This window comes from Peromyscus maniculatus, chromosome 3 (genome assembly GCF_049852395.1).
Source record: "Peromyscus maniculatus bairdii isolate BWxNUB_F1_BW_parent chromosome 3, HU_Pman_BW_mat_3.1, whole genome shotgun sequence".
Lineage (NCBI taxonomy): Eukaryota > Metazoa > Chordata > Mammalia > Rodentia > Cricetidae > Peromyscus > Peromyscus maniculatus.
The window spans coordinates 146,096,793-146,117,030 of NC_134854.1; the positions used below are offsets into that span (position 1 = coordinate 146,096,793).

General features: G+C 40.2%; 1 protein-coding gene across 2 annotated transcripts; it reads left to right on the forward strand.

Moving 5' to 3' along the window:
* The first annotated feature begins 1,430 nt into the window (after positions 1–1,430).
* Positions 1,431–15,075, forward strand: LOC102905478 (C-type lectin domain family 4 member A-like). Of its 2 annotated transcripts, none has more exons than XM_076567946.1 (6): positions 1,431–1,936; positions 3,141–3,170; positions 6,313–6,426; positions 12,210–12,355; positions 13,259–13,371; positions 14,538–15,075. In XM_076567946.1, exons 1-6 carry the CDS (start codon positions 1,855–1,857, stop codon positions 14,677–14,679), a joined length of 627 nt encoding a protein of 208 aa, XP_076424061.1. In that variant the 5' UTR covers positions 1,431–1,854; the 3' UTR covers positions 14,680–15,075. The 2 variants fall into 2 exon arrangements, with proteins under 2 accessions (XP_076424061.1, XP_042125972.2); XM_042270038.2 differs by having other exon boundaries at positions 1,442–1,936; positions 3,141–3,257.
* The last annotated feature ends 5,163 nt before the right edge of the window (positions 15,076–20,238 follow it).

Genomic DNA, 20,238 nt, shown 5'->3' on the forward strand with positions numbered 1-20,238 from the left:
AGTGCATACCATATCACACGGGTATCCCCTCTAAATGTTTATTTAGTAACTGTTGATGAATCATTAACCAACTTAAAATTTAGTAGTTTAATTTGAACTATTTATTTAATATACTTGGTGACTTTACTGAGCCTGGTCTCTCTTGGGAGATTCCCATGGTCCTAGGTTAACTTATTCATTTTCATGGAGTCAGGCATCAGTTCAACTCAGCTTCCCATGGCAACTTCAGACTTTCAGGATGGATGGTGGCAGTAAGCCAAGCCCAACATGGAGTGCACACACATTTGCCTTTGTGTATTTTAGAAGCCAAAGAACTCTTAAAGGCAGCTCTGATGAGGTGATGTTGAAACAGGCCAGTTTCCTTGTAGGGAACTGCAAAGGCATAGTCCAAATGGATATCCATATAGGGAAGGTTGAGAAGTGTGTCCAGTTTTTGAGTGTGCCACAGTTATGGAGATCTGAAGAATCTGAAGTAGGACATGATAAAATTAAACCTGACTTAGAGAAGTTTGCTCTTACAGAGATGTGAAAACGAAGGGAAAAAGAAATTGGACGTTGATTCAGAATCTATTTGAGCAGTACTAGGGGTTTCATCCAAGGATCATGCTAGTGATGCACATAAAAGAAGGGAGCTTCAAGTGAAAGGAGGGCAAAGTTTTGATGAATATTAACAGCTGGGAAATAGAGGACACAGAGTGAGGTGTTGGGGCCAGATGAGAGGAACAGCAAGCAGCTTTGGAGCCCATGGAAAACTGCCCACTGGTCAGCGTAAACATGATAGGTGAGCCTTGGAGAGGCAGAGCCCAAAGGACTGTTTCCTGGGGATCCCATGCTGTACTTGATTGTAGCTCTGCTCATTGCCCTTGCAGTTCCCTCATAATCTATGAGTTGTTTGAAAACTCTCAGGGTGCTTCTAGGTAGCCTGGGCTGGCCTCGAACTCACAGAGATCCACCTGGCTCTGCCTCCTGAGTACTAGAATTAAAGGCATGGGCCACCACTGCCCAGCTGATGATCCCATTATTAGCAGCTAGTTTCCCTCTGGTATATTGTGATCCATTAATTGCCCCAACTGTTCCCAACAGTGCTGTGAACCCACAAGGCTCCAGCTGAGCAGTGCAGGGATCAAGGGAAGAGAGGCATGAGAAGAGAGACAGCCTCCTCCCACAGCTGCTAACCAGAGCTGTGTCAGGATGTGGCCAGTGGCCCAGTGAGTGGAGAGTGCCCATGAATGAGTTATGAAGACAGTGGGAAGCAGAGAGCTCAGAGGAGCAGCATCAAAAGAAATAGGATGTGAGTATTGCCTTCCCCCTGCAAGGAGGCAGCTGAGTGGGATGTGGGAGACCACACAATGGTGAGGAGCCAATGGTCCTCTAGAATGTGGTGTCAGAACTTGGCTGTTCAGTCAAAATGGATGTTGTCGTGCCTTAAGTGTTTGCTCATGTCGTCTGGTTCATCTGCAACCACGTTTGCATACAGAAGCACATGAACTTATGTTTGCTGCGGAGTGTCTTAGGACAGAGTTCTCTTACAGCTTGGTTCCTCTTCTCCCCTCCTTCCTATTTCTTTCCTTCCTGCTTTGAGTTCCCTCTTTATAGTATTTGCATATCGTGCTGAGTAGGTTCAGACACTACAATTCTTATCTTCTTGTTTTAAGATATTGAATCTCTGTATGTGGCCCGAGTGATTCTGTGTTGTGGTTTCTCATTCTCATGTGGGATATCACATCTGGAAATCTCTCTTCTCCTATATAATTGTGTGATATGACAATTTATTGCCGTGTCTGGTTCTCACTTACCACGAGTTTTAGGCTGGAGACGAGGTGCATTTCTGAGTGAGGCAGGTCTCTTCTTGACATGGCTTCAGAAATCACCTATGCAGAAGTGAAGTTCAAGAATGAATCCAAATCCTCAGGCACCTACTCAGATTCTGCTAAAGGTAAAAAAAAAATTCTGGACTTACTGTAGGGGGAAGGATAAAGGAAGAGTCAATAATAAACTTTGGGTGATGTTGGTTACTAATCCTCTCAGTGCTCATGTCTGGGATTTCATTGGAGTCGCAGGGGATTGAATTGTTTGTAGAGTGACTTCAAGGGCTGTAGAGTTTTCTAGTGGGAAACAAAAGCTTGCGTGGCATGGTTTTTGCTCTTGCCATTTACAGAAGCTATACCTTGTATCCTGCATTCTTGCATGTATATATCTTGTATATAGCATTTCCTGCTTTATAAAAATGAACATAAAATGAAATCATACTTTTCACTATTGAGCTTTTCCCCTCTATGTTTGACACTATATTGTAACTTTATGAAAACTGTTTCTGTGTGTGGAGCTCTTATCTTGAAGGAGCTTTTTCTTTTATACTATAGATCAAAGCAGAGCCTCTCCCTCGGTAGGCAGTTGCTCTACACTACATTTTATCTTCATCTAGCAAATGGTTTCCAGTCATGAGTCAATGACTAGCAGACTGACCATATGCTAAAGAAGTGGAATATGACTAGAAATATTTACCTTTTATTGTATATGAGTCTTTAATATTCAGACAGTCTGGAAGGTATTAGAATATGTAGTGCTACAACCATAGTAAAGAACACCAAGAAAACATGGTGATGTGAAAATGTACCTACAAGACAGTGTAAAAGGAAAGTCACAGGCAGATGGCAGTACTTATGTTGTGTTGTTATGTGGGAAAACATACTATATATACATCCTTTAAAATTTGCTGAAAGGGTCAGTGTGGTGTAATTCCAGCACCTCGAAGGCAGAGGCAGGAGGATCACTGAGGATTTGGGGCCAGCCTGGGCTACATAGTGAGATCATACCCCATTACACCTCCCACCACCAAAAAAAAGGATGATATGATCAAAGTGTTTTTGTGAATATATATATATATATATATATATATATATATATATATATACAAATTATTTTTCAGATTGCAAAAAAATAATACCAGTTATTTCAATAGTGTGTGTACTTTTATGTATTTTGTGATGTTTTTTACAATGGACATTATTTTTATATTATTTTAAATGGTCACACTATTAGTAATTATGTGATATGGAGAATAGGGAGGCTGGGAGGGAGGAAAAGCAGAAACAAGGGGGAAACTTATCACTCATGAGATGAATGTGCTCTCCTTCCAGCTCCCAAAGTGAAGCCCACCCCTCATCTAAGTAAGCCTGGTCGCCCCTTGCTGCTCTTTATATCACTGATGGCACTTTTCCTGCTCTTGGCAATCACATTCTTGGCTGCTTTTATCTGTACGTATCCCAGATGAATCAACAGACGATGTCTGCCTCAGGTGAAGAGAGGTTCTGCTGTAGCACCGGCACTTAACAGAGTATGGGGAAGAAATGTTGTTTGGGGAGAAATAATTCAAGGGGTTACATTGTGGCTTTTACTCTGTCCTTGGATTTAGCTATTGTCTTGGAAAAAATGGAATCCATCTCATTAGAAAAACTGAAGTGCATTTATGAATGTATGAGGGCTTGTGGAGTGAACTCTGTGGAGCATTGTCTTTGTTAGACTAGGAGGTCATATCTATGTTTTCTCATTGGCATTTAGAAGCCTATCTATATGTGTATACAAGCTGTATATGTATAGGACTCCTTCATCTTGGGATAAGCTTGTGGACCAGAAGTAATTAGGAAGAAATTATCCAAGAAGTGTTCTTTAGCTAATTACTAATTGCTCTGTCCTGTCCAGGATTACGTGAAATCTAGAAGCCAACTGAGCAAATGGGTGGATTTCTAATCATCAAAGATTTGAGAATTTCTGAAAAATTTAAAATGCATGGAAACTAGTGTATTTAGGGTGTTTTACTCATTCACTTGAACCAAGTAGTCGCCATTTACTGTATGTCTTACAGTGTGTCTAACAGACAGAGTCCAGGAAGAACATGGACTCTTTTCTCCAGAAACTTAGAGGAAAGTCAATGAATCAGTGCCAGCCAGGTTCAGTGGTTACTCAGGATGTTGAGACAGGAGGACAGCAAGTGTGGAGCTAGCCTAGATTATGTAAAAATCTGTGTCTAAAAAAATGAAGAAAAATGAACTAGTGTCTCCAACATTGTCCAGGAAGTCTTGTGCTGACACAGATTTCCTAGAAGAGTCTATGTCTAGAACTATGTGTACCAAGAATTTCGCAGAGGTGAGAGACAGAAGCGTGAATGACTGAAGTACACAGTTCTAAGTGAAGAAAAAAGGACATTTCCCTAGGTAAACATAGCAACTTGCAGAGCTTGTGTTGTGCACCAATATGAAAAAGTCAGTTTTTCTCCTAAATTTTAATTTTTTATCAAGTATTGTTTCTGTTTAATAAATCAGCATAAACTTAATGAGGTAAGACAACGATTTATTTATCTTATGCTTCTGTGGTTTGTCAGTATAGGCTGATCTCCACTGAGTGGCTTCTCTGGTCTTAGCTGAACTTAAACGTGTGTATGTGGTCAATTACCAGTTCAGGCACCTCAGCCTCTAAGAGGAGAATGCCAGCTAGGATGACTAACAGTATAAGCCACCTTTATATAGTTCCTTAGGATGTCCTGGCTTGTTTACATAGCAGCTTGCAGACTTCCAAGATTGAGGGTGACCATGAACCAGGTCTCTCAAAAATTTTAACATGAGGGCTGGAGAGATAACTCAAAGATTCCAGAGGTCTTGAGTTCAATTCCCAGAAACCTTATGGTGGCTCACAATCATCTGTAATGAGATCTGGTGCCCTTTTCTGGCCTGTAGGCATACATGCAGGTAGAACATTATATGTAATAAATATATAAATCTTTTAGACAATTTAACTTAATAGCAGATCAGAGTTGATTTTGCAAATTCTCTTAGCCAAAGGAATCTGGGACAGAGCTCACACAGAAGACTTCACTGTTTTTCTATCTTCTCTTATTTCTTTCTTTCTTTTTTTGTTAACCAGGGAAATTTCAAAATCACATTGAAATGTTGTGTGGATACAGAAGTTAAATGTTGTCTTTTTTTGCAAGGCATCACAGCTATGGAGAACCATTGCAACATTTCAAATAGAGAATTGGTGTAGCTGAACATAAGTTATAGACAGTGCTTTTGTAGGACTCTGAAAACAGAGTCATTAGGACAAAGAGAGAAATGAGAAGGTCTATTTCTAACCTGATAATGAGATGAGTGTCTGAAGAACATGAGACATGGCGACTTTGAGTGGTAAAGAGCACAACACCAAGGAAGTAGATGCTGATGAATATGGAGACCCAGGGAATAAGGGGTCCAAGAAGTACAGTGTGACTTTAATATTCTGATGATGTAACTCAGCAACCATGAAGTTATTCAAATAGGTAGACAATCTAGGATAAGTTATAGGTTTAGTTGGCACGTGTTGATTTCAGTTTGGGGCTTATTGAGTCTAACCTAATATGTTTGTGTTTAGTGAGCACAAAATCCCACACATACAGGCAACAGGCAAGACCATAGCAATACATGGCATCACTGGGGAAGATTTTGTATGAGGAGGAAGAATCGTGACAAGACTGTTACATTTTAAAGGGTGGATTGAGGTAAAAGAGATTATTAAAAAAGCAACAAGAAGTAATGGCAAAAGAACGGTGATTCAAATCCAGGACAGAGCAGTATCTTAAGAGCTAAGGAGGAGAACTAGATCGAGTCCAATAGCAAGATGGCTAACTAATAATCCTGGGGAATTATTGATGATCCATTTCAAACCTGGTGTGAATGAAATGGAGGAAGCCAAAGTGGTGGGGTAAGGAGGACAAGACTCAGGGAGGTAGGTAAAGAAATTCAGTTGTAGCGAAAAACTACTCAGCTGTAAACCAGGAGAGAATGAGCATGTGTGTGGAGGAGTAAGCTGGTTAAAATGAGGAGAGTTCAAGGTAGAAAACAGTGTTCCATAGATACATGTTGAGTTCTTTTCATTTCACATTCTAAAATAACCTAGGGCTACTCAGAATTACCTATCCCCCTTTCCTCCCAAAGCCAAGGCAGTTTACATTCTCGAATATGAATATCTCTGTCTGCTTCATCTCCCCCAAGAGTTAGCATTTTCATCTCATGTTAACATGGAAGGGTATGGCTCACTCCCTTTAGAGTCATGGCAGTGGGCCTGCCTGCCTTTCAAATCATGGTCTTTCTGGAGTCCTGGAAGTACCTGTGGTTTCAAATAGGAGGCTGAGGACTACATTGACTGTGGGGTGATAGGAATCTTAGGCTCTGTCTACTTAGGTAATTGGGACTTGGTAGATCTTTGTACCAGTAAGTAGACAGTCAAAGCCATAATATTTTCATGAAAATGTGTGGTTTTGTTTCTGGTTTTTTTTTACAGTTTATTTTCAAAAATACTCTCAACTTTTTGAAGAAAAAAAAGCTCTAAGTTTAACTCACAAAGTTATAACTCACAAAGAATTGACCTGCAAAAAAGACGATCCACCAACATCTGGTAAGAATCAAAGCACCTATGAGTTTGTTTGCTTGCTGTAGAGTTTAATGGTTTCAAATAATCTTTCATTACTTCGTTCCTTCATTCATTCATTCCTTCCTCCCTATATTCGTTCTTTCCTTTGTTCCTTCATTCCTTTCTTCCTTCGTTCCTTCCTTTTATGTTTATTTTTCTCTCATACACTGCATCCCAGCCACAGTTTCCCCTCCCTCCACTCCTCCCAGTTCTCTTCCCCATCTCCTCTCTCCCCTAGATCCACTCCTTTACTGTTTCCCTTCATAAGGGAGCAGGTCTCCAAAGGGATGTCAACCAAACACAGCACAGAAAGTTATAACAAGGCTAGGCACATGCCCTCATATCAAGTCTGACCTAGGCAACCCAGTGGGAGGAACACATCCCAAGAGCAGGTAAGAGTCAGAGACACCCCCACTCCCACTCTTAGGAATCCCACAAGAAAATACCAAGCAAACAACCATAACATATATGCAGCCTGGTATCCTTGATCTCTTTAACTCCTAAGATCCTTTCTCAGCCTCTTCTCCAGGGTTGCCCAAGCTCTGTCTAATGCTTGGTTTTGGGTCTCTGCCTTTGCTCCCATCAGTTGCTGGATGAAGCCTCTCTGAAGACAAATAGGCTAGCCACCAGTCTATGAGTATAGTGGAATGTTGTTAGAAATCAGTTCATTGACTTCTGTTTGTTTGTTTTGGTTTTATGTTTAGCTCTGCCCAAGGTCTCTGAGCCATCCCATTTCAGATTCCTGGCCATCCAGGCAGGGTCCAGCATGGGCTACCTCTTGTAGCTTGGGCCTCAAGTTGGACCAGTCATTGGTTGGCTACTCCCACAAGTTCTGTGCCACCTCTACCCCAGCACATCTTGCAGGCAGAATAAAGCATAGGTTGAAGGTTTTGTAGCTGGGTTGGAATCTCAGTCCCACCACTGAAAGCCTTGCCTGGTTACAGGAGATGGCCAGTTCAGGCTCCGTATCACCCATTACTAGGAGTCTTTGAAAGGGTTAACCTTGTAGATGTGTGATGTATGCTTTAGTATTGTTTCCTTTACAAACTTGGGTACCTTTGAACTTGGAGCATAGTTGTTAAGAATTGAAATGTCATCTTGGTGGCTTTTTCCTTTGAGAGTATGAAGTGCCCCTCCCAGTCTCTTTTGACTAATTTTGGTTTGAAGTCTATTTTGTTAGACATTAGAATGCTTACTCCAGGCTGTTCCTTAGGTTCATTTGCTTGGAATATCTTTTTCCAACCCTTTATTCTAAGGTAATGTCTATCTTTGATATTGAGGAGTAGTTTTTGTATGCAGCAGAAGGATGGATCCTAGTTTTGCTTCCATTTTCTTAGTCTGTGTTTTTTTTCCTAAGGAAGTTGAGTCTATTGATATTGAAAGATATCAATGACCAATGACTGTTAATTCCTGTTATTTTGTTGTTGTTCTTGGTTGTGGTGTGTGTTTGTGTGTGTGCTTCCCTTCTTTTGGTTTTGCTGGAGTGGGATTATTTATTTCCTGTGTTTTCATGGGCATTGTTAACATCCTTGGGTTGGAGTTTTCTTTCTAGTACCTTCTGTAGGGCTGGAGTTTTGGATAGATATTATATGAATTTGAATTTATCATGAAATATTATATCTTCATCTATGTTGATTGAAAGTTTTGCTATTGTAGTAAGGGCTGGCATCTATGGTCTCTTATAATCTGCAGTTTATCTGTCCAGGCCCTTCTGTCATTTTTAGTATCCACTGAGAAGTCAGGTGTAATTCTAATAGGTATGCCTTTATATGTTACTTGGTCTTTTCCCCTTGCAGTCTTTAATAATTTTTATTTGTTCTATATGCTTAGTGTTTTCATTATTATGTGGTGAGGGGACTTTTTTCTAGTTCAATTTATTTGGTGTTCTGTATGCTTCCTGTTCCTTTATAGGCATCCCCTTCTTTAGATTAGGAAAATTTTCTTGGATGATTTTGTTGAAAGTATTTTCTGTGCCTTTGAATTGAGATTCTTCTCCTTGCTATATTCCCATTATATTTAGGTTTGATCTCTTTATAGAGTCTCAGATTTCCTAGCTGTTTCATGTCAAAAATTTTTTAGATTTAATATTTTTTGACTGAAGTATCTATTTCTTCTGTCGTATCTTGAATGCCTGAGATCCTCCCTTCCCTCTCTTGTATTCTCTTGGTTATGTTTGCATCTGTAGTTCCAGTTCACTTACCTAGATTTTCCATCTCCAGAATTCCTTCATCTTGTGTTTTCTTTATTGCTTCTATTTCCATTTTCAGGTCTTGATCAGTTTTATTGATTTCCTTCAACTGTTTGTTTTTTCTTGGCTTTCTTTATGGGATTTATTCATTTCCTCCAATTTTTTGTTTGTGTTTTTCTTGATTTCTTTAAGGAGTTCATTCATTTTTCCTTTTTAAGGACCTCTCTCACCTGTATAAAGTTGGTTTTAAGGTCTTTTTCTTGTACTTTGACTGTGTTGGGATATGCGGGGCTTGCTGTCGTAGCACAGCTGGGCTCTGGTGGTGACATACCACCATGGCTGTTGTTGATTGCATTCTTCCTCTAGCCCAGGCATCTGGGTTTGGGGTGATTTTATGACTAGGTATCAAGTTTATCTTTGGTGGGTGTTTTATTTCTTGGTTTCTCTTTCCTTTTTGGTCTTTTCTTCTGTGTGGCCTATGGTTGAACAGAGGTTCTTCTCCCCAGCTGAGGACTGGCCTCTTGTTGAGCATGACCTCTTCATCTGAATTGGGGAATGGAACATTTTGATTAGGGGAGGAGCGATTGGGGGTAGTGTCTGAAGTGCACTATGAGAGTGGAGAAAGTTCTGGGGCAGGAAGTCTATCTGGAGTTCTGGTGGCCTAGTGGTCTCTGGTCCAGCAGTTGAGGCTGCTTGAGTTTGCCTACTGGTTCTCCTGGCTGCTGTGGTTTGCACTTGAGTAGGGGATGTCTGCCTGAGTTGTGTGATATTTCTAATAGATTCCCAGGTGGCACATACTGAGACGTGGAGTCCACATGTACATCTAGATCAGACCAGAAAGTCTGATATGTATGCCTCCATTTGTCTACATGAGTCTTGTTTGTGAAAAGAGTTCTATCGTATTAAATTTTTTAGCTTCTGCTTCTTCCTGAACCATCTCTGCACACTTGCTGTTTTTTAACTCAGCATACACACACACACACACACACACACACACACACACACACACACACACGGGCTGTAGAGATGGCTCAGAGGTTAAGAGCACTGGTTGCTGTTTCAGAGATCTTGAGTTCAATTCCCAGAAACCACATGGTAATTCACAACCATCTGTAATGAAATGTGGTGCTGTCTTCTGGCATGCAGGGATACATGCAGGCAGAACACTGTATACATAATAAATAAAGAAATCTTTAAAATATATGTATATATCTGCATATATACACACATATAATTTGAATAAAATGATGAAGCACTGTGTCATGAATACAAATTATTTAAAGTATTAATAGACTCCTTGAGAACATTTTTAAATTATAGACAATTTCATGTGATATAAAGATACCATTTTTACCCCACATATACATACACTATCCCCTATATGAACATCTTTATAAGCAAATGTGGTTGCTACAACTAGCGAGTGAATACTGACGTCATCACTGACTGAAGTTCACGATTACTAGACTCTCATCTGGGATGGCAACACTGTATTTAGCTGTCACATCTCTTCAGTTTTCTCTTGGTTGGGATGAGTTTTCCAAAGATACTTGTTTTAAATGATCTGAATGTTAGTTCTGAGGATGACTGATCTGATATATTACAGGATATTCCTATATTAAAATTTGAGTAATTATTTTTGGAGAGGAATTGACAGGTGTGAAATGCTAGTTTAATTATATAGTACACAGGGTCTAAACTATACAAATAATTATAGACTGTTATTGCCTGATGATCCACTTACGGAACAGCATTTAAAAGTGTACCTTTTTTCATCATCTGAATCTCTTATTTATTTTTTAAAAAATTGTTCTTCTTTAATACAATACATCTCATCTGCAGCCTCCTGTCTCTCCTCTTCTCCCAGCCACCACTACCTCCCCTATTCCCTAGATCCTCTGTCCCTCCATTTCCCTTTAGAAAAGAGCGGCCCTCCTCTACTCATGGGACCTTTTTCCTCTAACTGGGTTCCCTTGACCAACCTTGATATGAGGGATTACGCCTAGTCTGACTGCATCTTGCTATGCTGTGTTCTGGCTGATAAAAGTCTACCCTTTTAAGACTAACCACTTGGTATTGGATAACCAATTAGGAGACTCATCCCTGGAGATTAATTCTCCCTCTCTCAGCAGGCATTAATTACCCATAGCTCTTAGGGCAATAAAAATAGGCCATGAATTTGAGAGGGAGGAGGGAACATGGCAGGGATTGGAGGGAAAATGATATAATTAAATTTTAATTATATGTAAAACATTGATTTTTTTAATAATCCATTTTACACATTGTAATTTTGAAGGGATGTTGCTACATGTAACCCACAATATGGTGAAATATTGGGTTAGGTTTCTCAAGAGACAGAATAATGTATCTGTCTATATCTATCCAAGTTCTTCAAAATGGTGCACAATAGTCTTTGTCGTCTGAGCCTTGTTTACGTTTACCACTAAAAATGTAATTTCTTAGTTCTTCATTGAACACTGCATGCTCTGGCTGTTCTTTCTATCCCCTTCTGTTCTGTGATTGTTTTCTCATCTCTGACATTCTTTGTATCCATACAAGCACATAGGGATATACAATAGTGCGTGAATTTAACTCTGTGTATCTGCCACAATATGCTTCTCAATTCTTTGCTTTATTTTTCACATATTTTATACCTCTCTTTATTTGGTATAGACAGTTAAGGATCATGAAGGAAGACTGTATTTGTTTATTTATTTCTGTTTTGTCTCTGTTATTCAATTCAATTTCTATGATTTTTGTTTCTCCTGATTTCTCTGTCACTCCATTGTACTGCATTTGAAAAAGACTATTCTATCAATTTTTTTCAATTATGAAATGGAAAAACACATTATTACAGAAAGAAGGTGTTATACTTACAACATATTTCATCCTTTGACCCCCATTTATTCTCTAAAAATTTCCCTGGGACACAATTAACTAGTGTAGACAAACTTGATCTGTTGCTATTATTCTTAATAGGGGTGTAAAGAAAAGCAACGCCCTAAGTAACTGGCAAAAAATGGATCTGTTTAAAATATATCCATATATGACTATAATGAAAAACAATGCAATGATTAAAATGATGTTTTCAAAAATAAAAAAGTTGTATTTACACACATTGGGTTTTTATATTCTTTTACTTTCTTAAGGCATTCCATTTTACATTTATTTCTAGAATCTTTGTAATATTTTTGTGAAGTATTTTTATCATCATTAACTTAAAAATTGTCTGAATTTTGCTACCATGATTACTGACATGTATTATATAATACAACATATAAAACTATGAAATTTTCTGGTTCTTGGTATAATGAGTTATATCAAGAACTAAATTATTATTTAGAGACACAGACAGTTTGGCATTAAGTCCTTGGTGTCTGGGTGTCCATAGCACGACGACAGGGTCCTGATATTAGTGTAGATAGAGGTAGACCAGAGTGCTTGGCAACTGAATTGTGAGAGGTTCATTGCTGGATCTGTAGATTTGGGGAGTCCCAGATTCCATGTGCTCTCCACATCAAGCAGCTTTTAAAATGGCTTCATCTTGCACTTACATTTCCTTTCTCGTCCAAACACAAAGTCTGGAGCTGTTGCCCAAAGGATTGGAAGCTATTTAGTTCCCACTGCTACTACATTTCCACTGATTCGGCATCTTGGAGTGGGAGTGAGGAGAACTGCTCCAGCATGGGTGCTCATCTGATGGTGATCCACAGCCAGGAGGAGCAGGTGCATCCTGGGAGAGAGTGGGGCCTGGACCTGGCCTGCTGTCTGTTTCTTTTTAATAAGAGAAAGTTTTGTTGACATGGGTGTTGCTGGTGTGGCAGAAAGCTTTCCATCAGGAAGCTGGAAAGGTTGCTTCAGCCTTGGCATTCTACCCCTTGTCCCTGCTTCAGTGAAGCTGAACAACCCACAAGGAACCATGGTAACAGAAATGCAACACCTGAGGGTGGAGGGAAGGATGAAATGTTTCTGCTTGAAAGAGCAGTTTGTAATTTCAGCACTCTAATGCTTCCTGTAGTACCCACTGCCTAACAGAGGAGGGCACAGAGCTGAACAGGGAAAGGGGATCGAATCAGGAGAGTCACAGCCAACAATAAGAAATGAAATATCTGAGGTTATGAATGGAGAATGTTTAAATCTGCTAAATTCTCTCATGCACAACTTTCAAGAATGGTGTTGGGGAAGAAAAGATGGAGTGAATCTGAGTTGAGAATTCATTATTATCATGGACAGAGATTGTTTCCAATGTCATGGAAATCAGGCCTCTGAGTGATGACTTTGTGTCCTGGTCAGCCAGAGAAGATGGCACTCCTGGGGTGGGGGTGGCTCCTCTATTCCTTGATCCTTTCTTTGTCTTTTTATCTCTGTGTGACCAGAAATAAGTCAGTCAAAATATCACAGAGTACCTCTAAAAAGCATAATTATTGTGTATTAATCTATAATTTCAGAAATATTTAAGGGCCTAGTGAGAGGAATAGGATTTGATTATTAAATATTTGCATATGTGCATCATATTGGACCTATAATTTTTTATGGTTAAAATAATTTTTAAAAGATCTTATACAAATTCTATAACAGAAAAAGAAACACTCCAACCAGGCTGAATGCTGTATCTCTCTTTCCTCTTAGGATTTTATCACCAAGATCCTGGATCCTAAAGCTGCTTATTATCTTGGCCTTTCGGATCCAGGTCACCGACAGTGGCGATGGGTTGATCAGACACCATACAATGAAAGTGCCACGTGAGTCCAGAGTTACCTAGAGGAGTCCTGGGTCCTGTAGCCTGAGAAGAATTTAGGGTGTTTCGGCTGTTGGTTATGAAACTAAAACAGCTCACTCCTGGTGTGAGTGCTGGGGACGGAGTTACTTTTATCCCCATTTCCTCATCAAGGAGTCCTGTGAGACACAAGCCATTGACATTCTCAGGACACATGAGGAAACTGAGTTTGAAGAGTGTAGCATAATAAGTACCCAGGTCAACCAACCAAGGTGCTACACCATGGTGGGTTTTATTATGCTTTCAGTCTCTCCCTATATTAAACAATAGGATTTAATTTATTTTTATTAGTGTGTATATCTATATCTTTCTGTGTGTCATATATATGTGGGTTCCCTATGAAGCCTGTAAGTGGGTGCTGGATTCTCTGCAGCTAAGGTCACAGTTGGTATGACTCCGTCAATATGGGTGTTGGAATCAGAAATGTCATGTTTTCTGAAAAAGCAGTGAGCACTCTTATATCTGGGCCATCTCTCCAGATTTTATTTATATGTATAATAAAAATTAATGTCAAGATCATAACTGATTATTTCTCTTAAATCAAAAGCCCTCAATCTCATATTTTTATGTGTCATATTTATGTAATTATTTTAAAACTCTAATATCTTAGTATGTTCCCATATTCTATCCTGACTTCTGTTGTGAGAAATAGGTAGTAATGTTATTATTATTCTTAGTTTTCAGAGAATAAAAGTAGGAATCCTGGGAAGTAAATTACTTGCCCTAGATTACAGAAATAAGTAGATAATCTAACTATTTTAAGTATTTCTCCAGTCTCTAAAATAAGACTACTGTAAAATGAAAAAAAAAATTACAGCATGAGAATGAGAGACCTTTTCAACATATAAATAAGTACATGGAATGACAGTCGCCAGGTACCAAGACCTAGGGATGAAGTAGCCCCTGGGATGTGTTCTGGGAGAACAGTTAAGTAACAAGCTAAGAGAATATTGAGTGCAGCGGCCCTGTTTCCAGGGACACGTCAGACATGGGTGGTGGAGAACGGTTGATTTGTACACACCTGAATCTGCTTTCCACAAATTCCCACCACATCCTGAGGCTTGCTTACTCTTGTTTTCTCTTTCCCAGCATCACTGTGGGAAACACCTGATGCTCTTTCCTCCCTTCCAGGTTCTGGCACCCAGGTGAGCCCAGCAGTGACAACGAACAATGTGTTATAATAAATCATCCATATTCTGGTTGGGGCTGGAATGACGCCCTTTGTAGTGGTAAACAGAAGTTTGTTTGTCAGATGAAGAAAATATCCTTATGAATCAATCATTCTTCATGAACATGGGATTGCATTTTTATCAACCATTACACGGACACTTGGAAAGATCTTCCTGAGAAGAGATGTCCATAGAAATTTAGGTAGGCAGCCAAAAGTTTTACATATGATAATACTGGTTCACATATATAGTTATACTTATTTATTCATCCTTTACTCTTTATATAATGAGAATTTCCCATATGCCAGAGACTCTACAGGATCTCTTTGTGCATATGTAGAAGCACTCCAGCTTCTCTGTCCATTCTTAGATTTTTAAACTCTTATTTGATTATAGAATTGTATGGTGTGTTCCCTCTACCCATCTGTCTCTCTCTTTGTTCCTCGGTCTTTGGATTTATTCATGTATAATTGACAAATAAATCATGTATATTGACATTACACTGTCTTGACCTGATATGGAAGTGTATTATTCAATGGCTACCACAACACCCTCTATTACCTAACATGGTTGTCTGTTTTCTGTATGTGTGGTGTTAGAGAATTTAGATCTTCTTTAGCAAATTCAAACAGACAGAGTGACATTGTTATCATTGACACCTTGAAACTGTAACTGCTTCCTCAATTTTCTCTGGCAGTTTGTGTCCTTCCATCAGCATTTTCTCATGTCCCCCAATACCTGCACTACCAGGACCTGTTCAGGATCTTGGTCCTCATGACTAGTGCGTCAGGTGCTGTGGGTGCCGTGAGGCTGATGTGGGCCTCTAATGGTGGCTGATCCTGGACTGGGTGACCTTCCTCAACAGCAAGTCTAAGAAAATGATAGCTAACCTTCTACTAGTAGTGCCTGTTATTCTTGGTGTCCCACCTTGTGCCTGTCACATTAGGGACAGTCTCTGCCCTCCGGATGGACATTGAGGAGAGCCACATGTCCCATGGAAGCCTGCATGGTGCTTAACACTTTGGAAGCCTTTTCAACTTCTTATCATGAATATTTTGAAACAGAAGTTGACTGGCTGGTATCATCAATACTCATATAATTACCATTTATAGTAATGATTGTTGACATTTTGATAATTTGATATGTATATATATATATATTTATGAATGAATATATGCACATGATATTTGATAGGTCACTTGATATCTAGTTTGATACATAACCCTTCAGTCAATATTTCAATATATATCATCTTAAATTGTCATTGCACAACAAAACAATACCACTATCACTCTTAGAAAATTTAACAACTCTTTTCTCAGATGATGTGTGATCTTGCCTGTATTTCCTCAGCCATCCTCAAAATGTTTCTTATGGCTGTTCTAGTAAGCCATAGTCAAAAACATTTCATTTACTAATTAAATGATTCTACAATTTCAGGTCATGCCTCCACAGTTGTCCTCATTTCAGAGTTGAGCTTAAAGTTCAGGCGTTCCCAAGGATGCCATTAGTTCAAGTCATCTGTCTGCAGAGTCCTAGGATCCCATGATACCTGCTGATTTATGAGCTACTAGGATGACACACTGGACTAATGATTCTGTTCTACTAGGATTATAGTTTTGTTATGTGGAAAGCTACAAAGCAGAACTAAAGGGAGAGACATTCCAGGTGAGGTCAGGGAGCGTTCCATAAAGGAAACTTCCATTGACCCCCATGGATGCATCTCCTTCCCAGAATGTTAATGCGTCCCAGTATACAGCATAAGCCAACTAGGGGGCACTCATCTGAGCTCTGATGTTCAGAGATTTATCAGGGTTCATTACATAGGTGTGAGTGTTTGATTGATAAAAGAGTGAACTCAGTCTTCAGCATCACTTCCTGCCAGGGTGGGCATCTCAAGGCTCAAAGGCTCAACTCTTTAATCACAATGTCAGTGTTTCTGAAATAGTGAGCTCCCTACATGAATTGTCTTGTTAGCATGAACTATGAAAGAACTGAGCAGCATAAAGCGCCATGGCCTACCATGAAAAAACAGACTTCCAAATAGCTCCAGGAATTCCAAACAATTAGAGAGGTAACCTCCAATGAAATGGGTAAACGTCTAGACAAAGACTTTCTTCAACTGGTCAGATATAAAATAATATGAATGCAGATGTTGGTGAACAGGAGAATGTGCACCATCACTGTCCCAGGAATAACCACAGTGCTTAATGACAGACTCAATGGTGTACATGACAGACACTCAACACTAAGCCATATGACACTAGTTTACTTCAATATCAGATATTAGTAAAGCACAAGGTTGAGTATTTTACTTATTTCATGTACATGAGTATTATATCTGCGTGTATGACTTTATGCCAGAAGATTGCATCAGATCCCACTAGTGATGGTCATGAGCCATCATATGGTTGCTGAGAATTGAACTCAGGGACCTTTGGATGAGCAGCCAGTGTTCTTAATCACTGAGACATCTCTCCAACAAGTTTTAGTATTTCATGCTTGTGTTGCAATAGTACCTCTTTTCTGTGGATGGGACGAATGGTCCTTTTGAAACCCAATAACGTACATCTCCTGAGTAAACAGGAAAGGAATTAGGTGTAGATGCTATGCTGTTCCCAGTGCTTTCCTCCTCCTCTGTAAAAGGACCATCTCAATGCCTTTGACCCATCTTCCTTCATATAGAGTATGCTTTCAACTCCAATTGGCTGGTTTGTCCAGGTGACTTTCACTGGCCCATAAAATGAGAATGAATCTGATTCTCTAAATACAAGAGGATACTACACATTATTTACAAGAAGTTACTATTCTCTATGATCCTTGCTCCCAAATGATAAATGTGGTAAGAAACTGAACAGAATTACAATGACCCATAGGCCACTTAGGACTTAGGACACACTTAAGATATATGCAAATGAAAAACACTTGTTGTTGTAAGCCACTTGAGTATTGTGCATGACTTATTGAGGTGTATGTGAGAGATGATAACTATAAAAAACATTTTGCTGAGAGGGTAAAACCTGTGAGCATCTGTGATTGGAGTGAAGTGGTGTGTAGGCATATTTATCACTATGGAAATACTCAATAGGTTCAATAATCATACAGGACTTCATATTCTGTCATATTTGTTTCCTTCCTTGAAGTACCTCAGCTACTTAGTAACTTACTGAATAAAGAATGGTGTAGGGAGGGCAAGGCAGGTGTCTGTGGAAGGGTCAGGTGTGGGGCAGCAATGGTCTGGTCCAGGGTCTGGGTGACCATGCTGAGGGCTGAACTGACAGCAGAACTGGAGCCCAAGCAGTGAGGGGAATGTGAGCATGCTGGTGAGAAAGTGTCTGGATTCAGGAGAGAGTCTCCAAGCAGCAGTCTGCTGTGAGACCTCAGAGCCTGAGAGGTGAGGAGGGCAGCTATGCTATGGAATGGTTACTTGTAGGGAGTCTGTGCTCCAGCATGGTGAGGAGAGTATGAACTCATTAGGTCACTTCCTGTGGGGAGTCAGAACTGTAAGTAGGAGATAAGACGGTCCTGATGGAGTTAACTGGGTGTTCAGAAGGGTGAGGAGGGCACCTGTGTAGAGTGAGGAAGCACGTGTGCGTAGTGTTGGCTCCATAGTGTGCTGACATTGAGAGCCTCATGATGTTGATCGGAGCTTCCTTGCATACGGTAGACCAGGCATGGGCTGTGGAGTGTGTGTGTGTGTGGGGGGGGAGTGTTTGTGTGTGTGTGTTCATGCATGTGCTGTTTGATTGTTTTGTGTATGAACATAGGAGTAGCTAGAGGAGATTTCAAGAAGGGAAGTGTTTGGAAGAGCTGAAGGTTGAGCATGGGGTATGAGCGGGAAAACGACTGCTGGAGGAACCCAAATGATCTCATTTTTTTAGTAACTAGTGTTCCTCTGCTATATTGTGATCAATTAATTCTCCCAACTGTTCCCAACAGTTCTGTGAACTCACAAGGCTCCTGCTCAGCAGTACAGGGATCAAGGGAAGAGAGGCATGAGGAGAGAGACAGCCTCCTCCGACAGCTGCTAACCAGAGCTGTGTCAGGATGTGGCCAGTGGCCCAGTGAGTGGAGAGTAACCATGAGTGAGTTATGAAGACAGTGGGAAGCAGAGAGCTCAGAGGAGCAGCTTCAGAATAAACAGGATGTGAGCTTTGCCTCCCCCCTGCAGGAGGCAGCTGAGTGGGAAGTGGGAGTCCACACAATGGTGAGGGGCAGATGGTCCTCTAGAATGTGGTGTCAGAACTTGCCTGTGAATTCAGTTAATGACCCAGTGTGTGCTCTTGTGGTCTGGTTTGCCTAAAACCATATTTGCATGTGGAACTTTATGCTTGCACATAGTGCAGAGAGCTGGGATCTCAGGGCAGACTTCTCTAATGGCCTAGTTCCTCTTTCCCACTCCTTCCAGTAAACTTGTTGATTTTGCATCAAAACATGCAATCTTTAAAAAGATTTATTTATTTATTTATTTATTTATCCATTTATTCATTCATTTATTTATGTGTACAGTGTTCTGCCTGCAGGCCAGAAGAAGGCACCAGATCTCATTACAGATGGTTGTGAGCCACCATGTGTTTCTTGGGACTTGAACTCAGGACCTGTGGAAGATCAGTTAGTGCTCTTAATCTCTGAGCCATCTCTCCAAACCCACAGCATGCTATTTTATTTCCTAAAAGCACTAGGCTTTAGACAATACCCTTTACTCAAGCATTTAGTAGATACATAAAAGATGGTAGGGTGCCCTGGTTTCTAGAGATGTCTCACTACTTTTCACTCACCCAGGAGCTTCTGTGCATCAGATGGAATTACCCATGAAATACATCCTTTACAATGTTACCTCCACCTCTAAACTTATATTCTGATTCTCAGTACACAGTCTGGGTGATGCAACATCTAGAAATCGCATGGTTCACTTCATCAGGCCCTCCATTCATGATTTATTACAATTAGTTCAACAGGTATGCAGATAAGGAAAAAGTCCTGTTTATTTAGTCCCTATTAGGCCACAGTCCAATTTTCCAGGCCCTGTGTCTGAAGATAATGTGTGGCAGGGAACTGGACCTCATGCTGCACACTCAGGGCAGCTCTCTGTGAAGTGCTTCTCATCACCCAGCTCATAGCAAGACAATTTGCTGTTTCTTGTTTAGAGAATTATTTTCATATTGTGTATTTCTGTTCTTTTCTTTAAAAAATTTATTCTTTTCTCATACAATATATCCTGACCATAGCTTCCCCTCCCTCCACTCCTCCCAGGTCTCCTGCTATCTCCCTCTCCCTCCAGATCCATTGCTCCTCTGTTTCCTCTCAGAAAAGTGCAAGCCTATCAGGAACATCAATTGAACTCAGCATAACAGATACAATAAAACTAGTACAAATCCTCATATCAGGGCTCGATGAGGCAACCTACTAGGAAGAAAAGTGTCCTAAGAGCAGGTAAAAGAGACAGAGACACCCCATGTCCTCTGTTAGGAGTCGCACAACAACCCCAAGCTAAACAACCCCAGTTTGTATGTTGGGGGCCTAGTGTAGACCTGTGCAGGTTCTATGATAGCAGCTTGAGTCTCTGTGAGCCCTGTGAGTCCTGCTGAGCTGGTTCTTAGGACCTGTTTTAAGGAAGGGATGGCACAAATCTTCTGAGGGCACGGGAAGATTTCTTCTCAACA

Excerpts from the sequence above, each read along its gene's own strand:
- LOC102905478 (XM_042270038.2), top strand. The coding sequence starts at position 1,855 with ATGGCTTCAGAAATCACCTATGCAGAAGTGAAGTTCAAGAATGAATCC. Across the intron at positions 6,427-12,209 it reads AGACGATCCACCAACATCTG|TCTGGAGCTGTTGCCCAAAG; the intron begins GTAAGAATCAAA and ends CCAAACACAAAG. Across the intron at positions 12,356-13,258 it reads TCCACAGCCAGGAGGAGCAG|GATTTTATCACCAAGATCCT; the intron begins GTGCATCCTGGG and ends CTTTCCTCTTAG.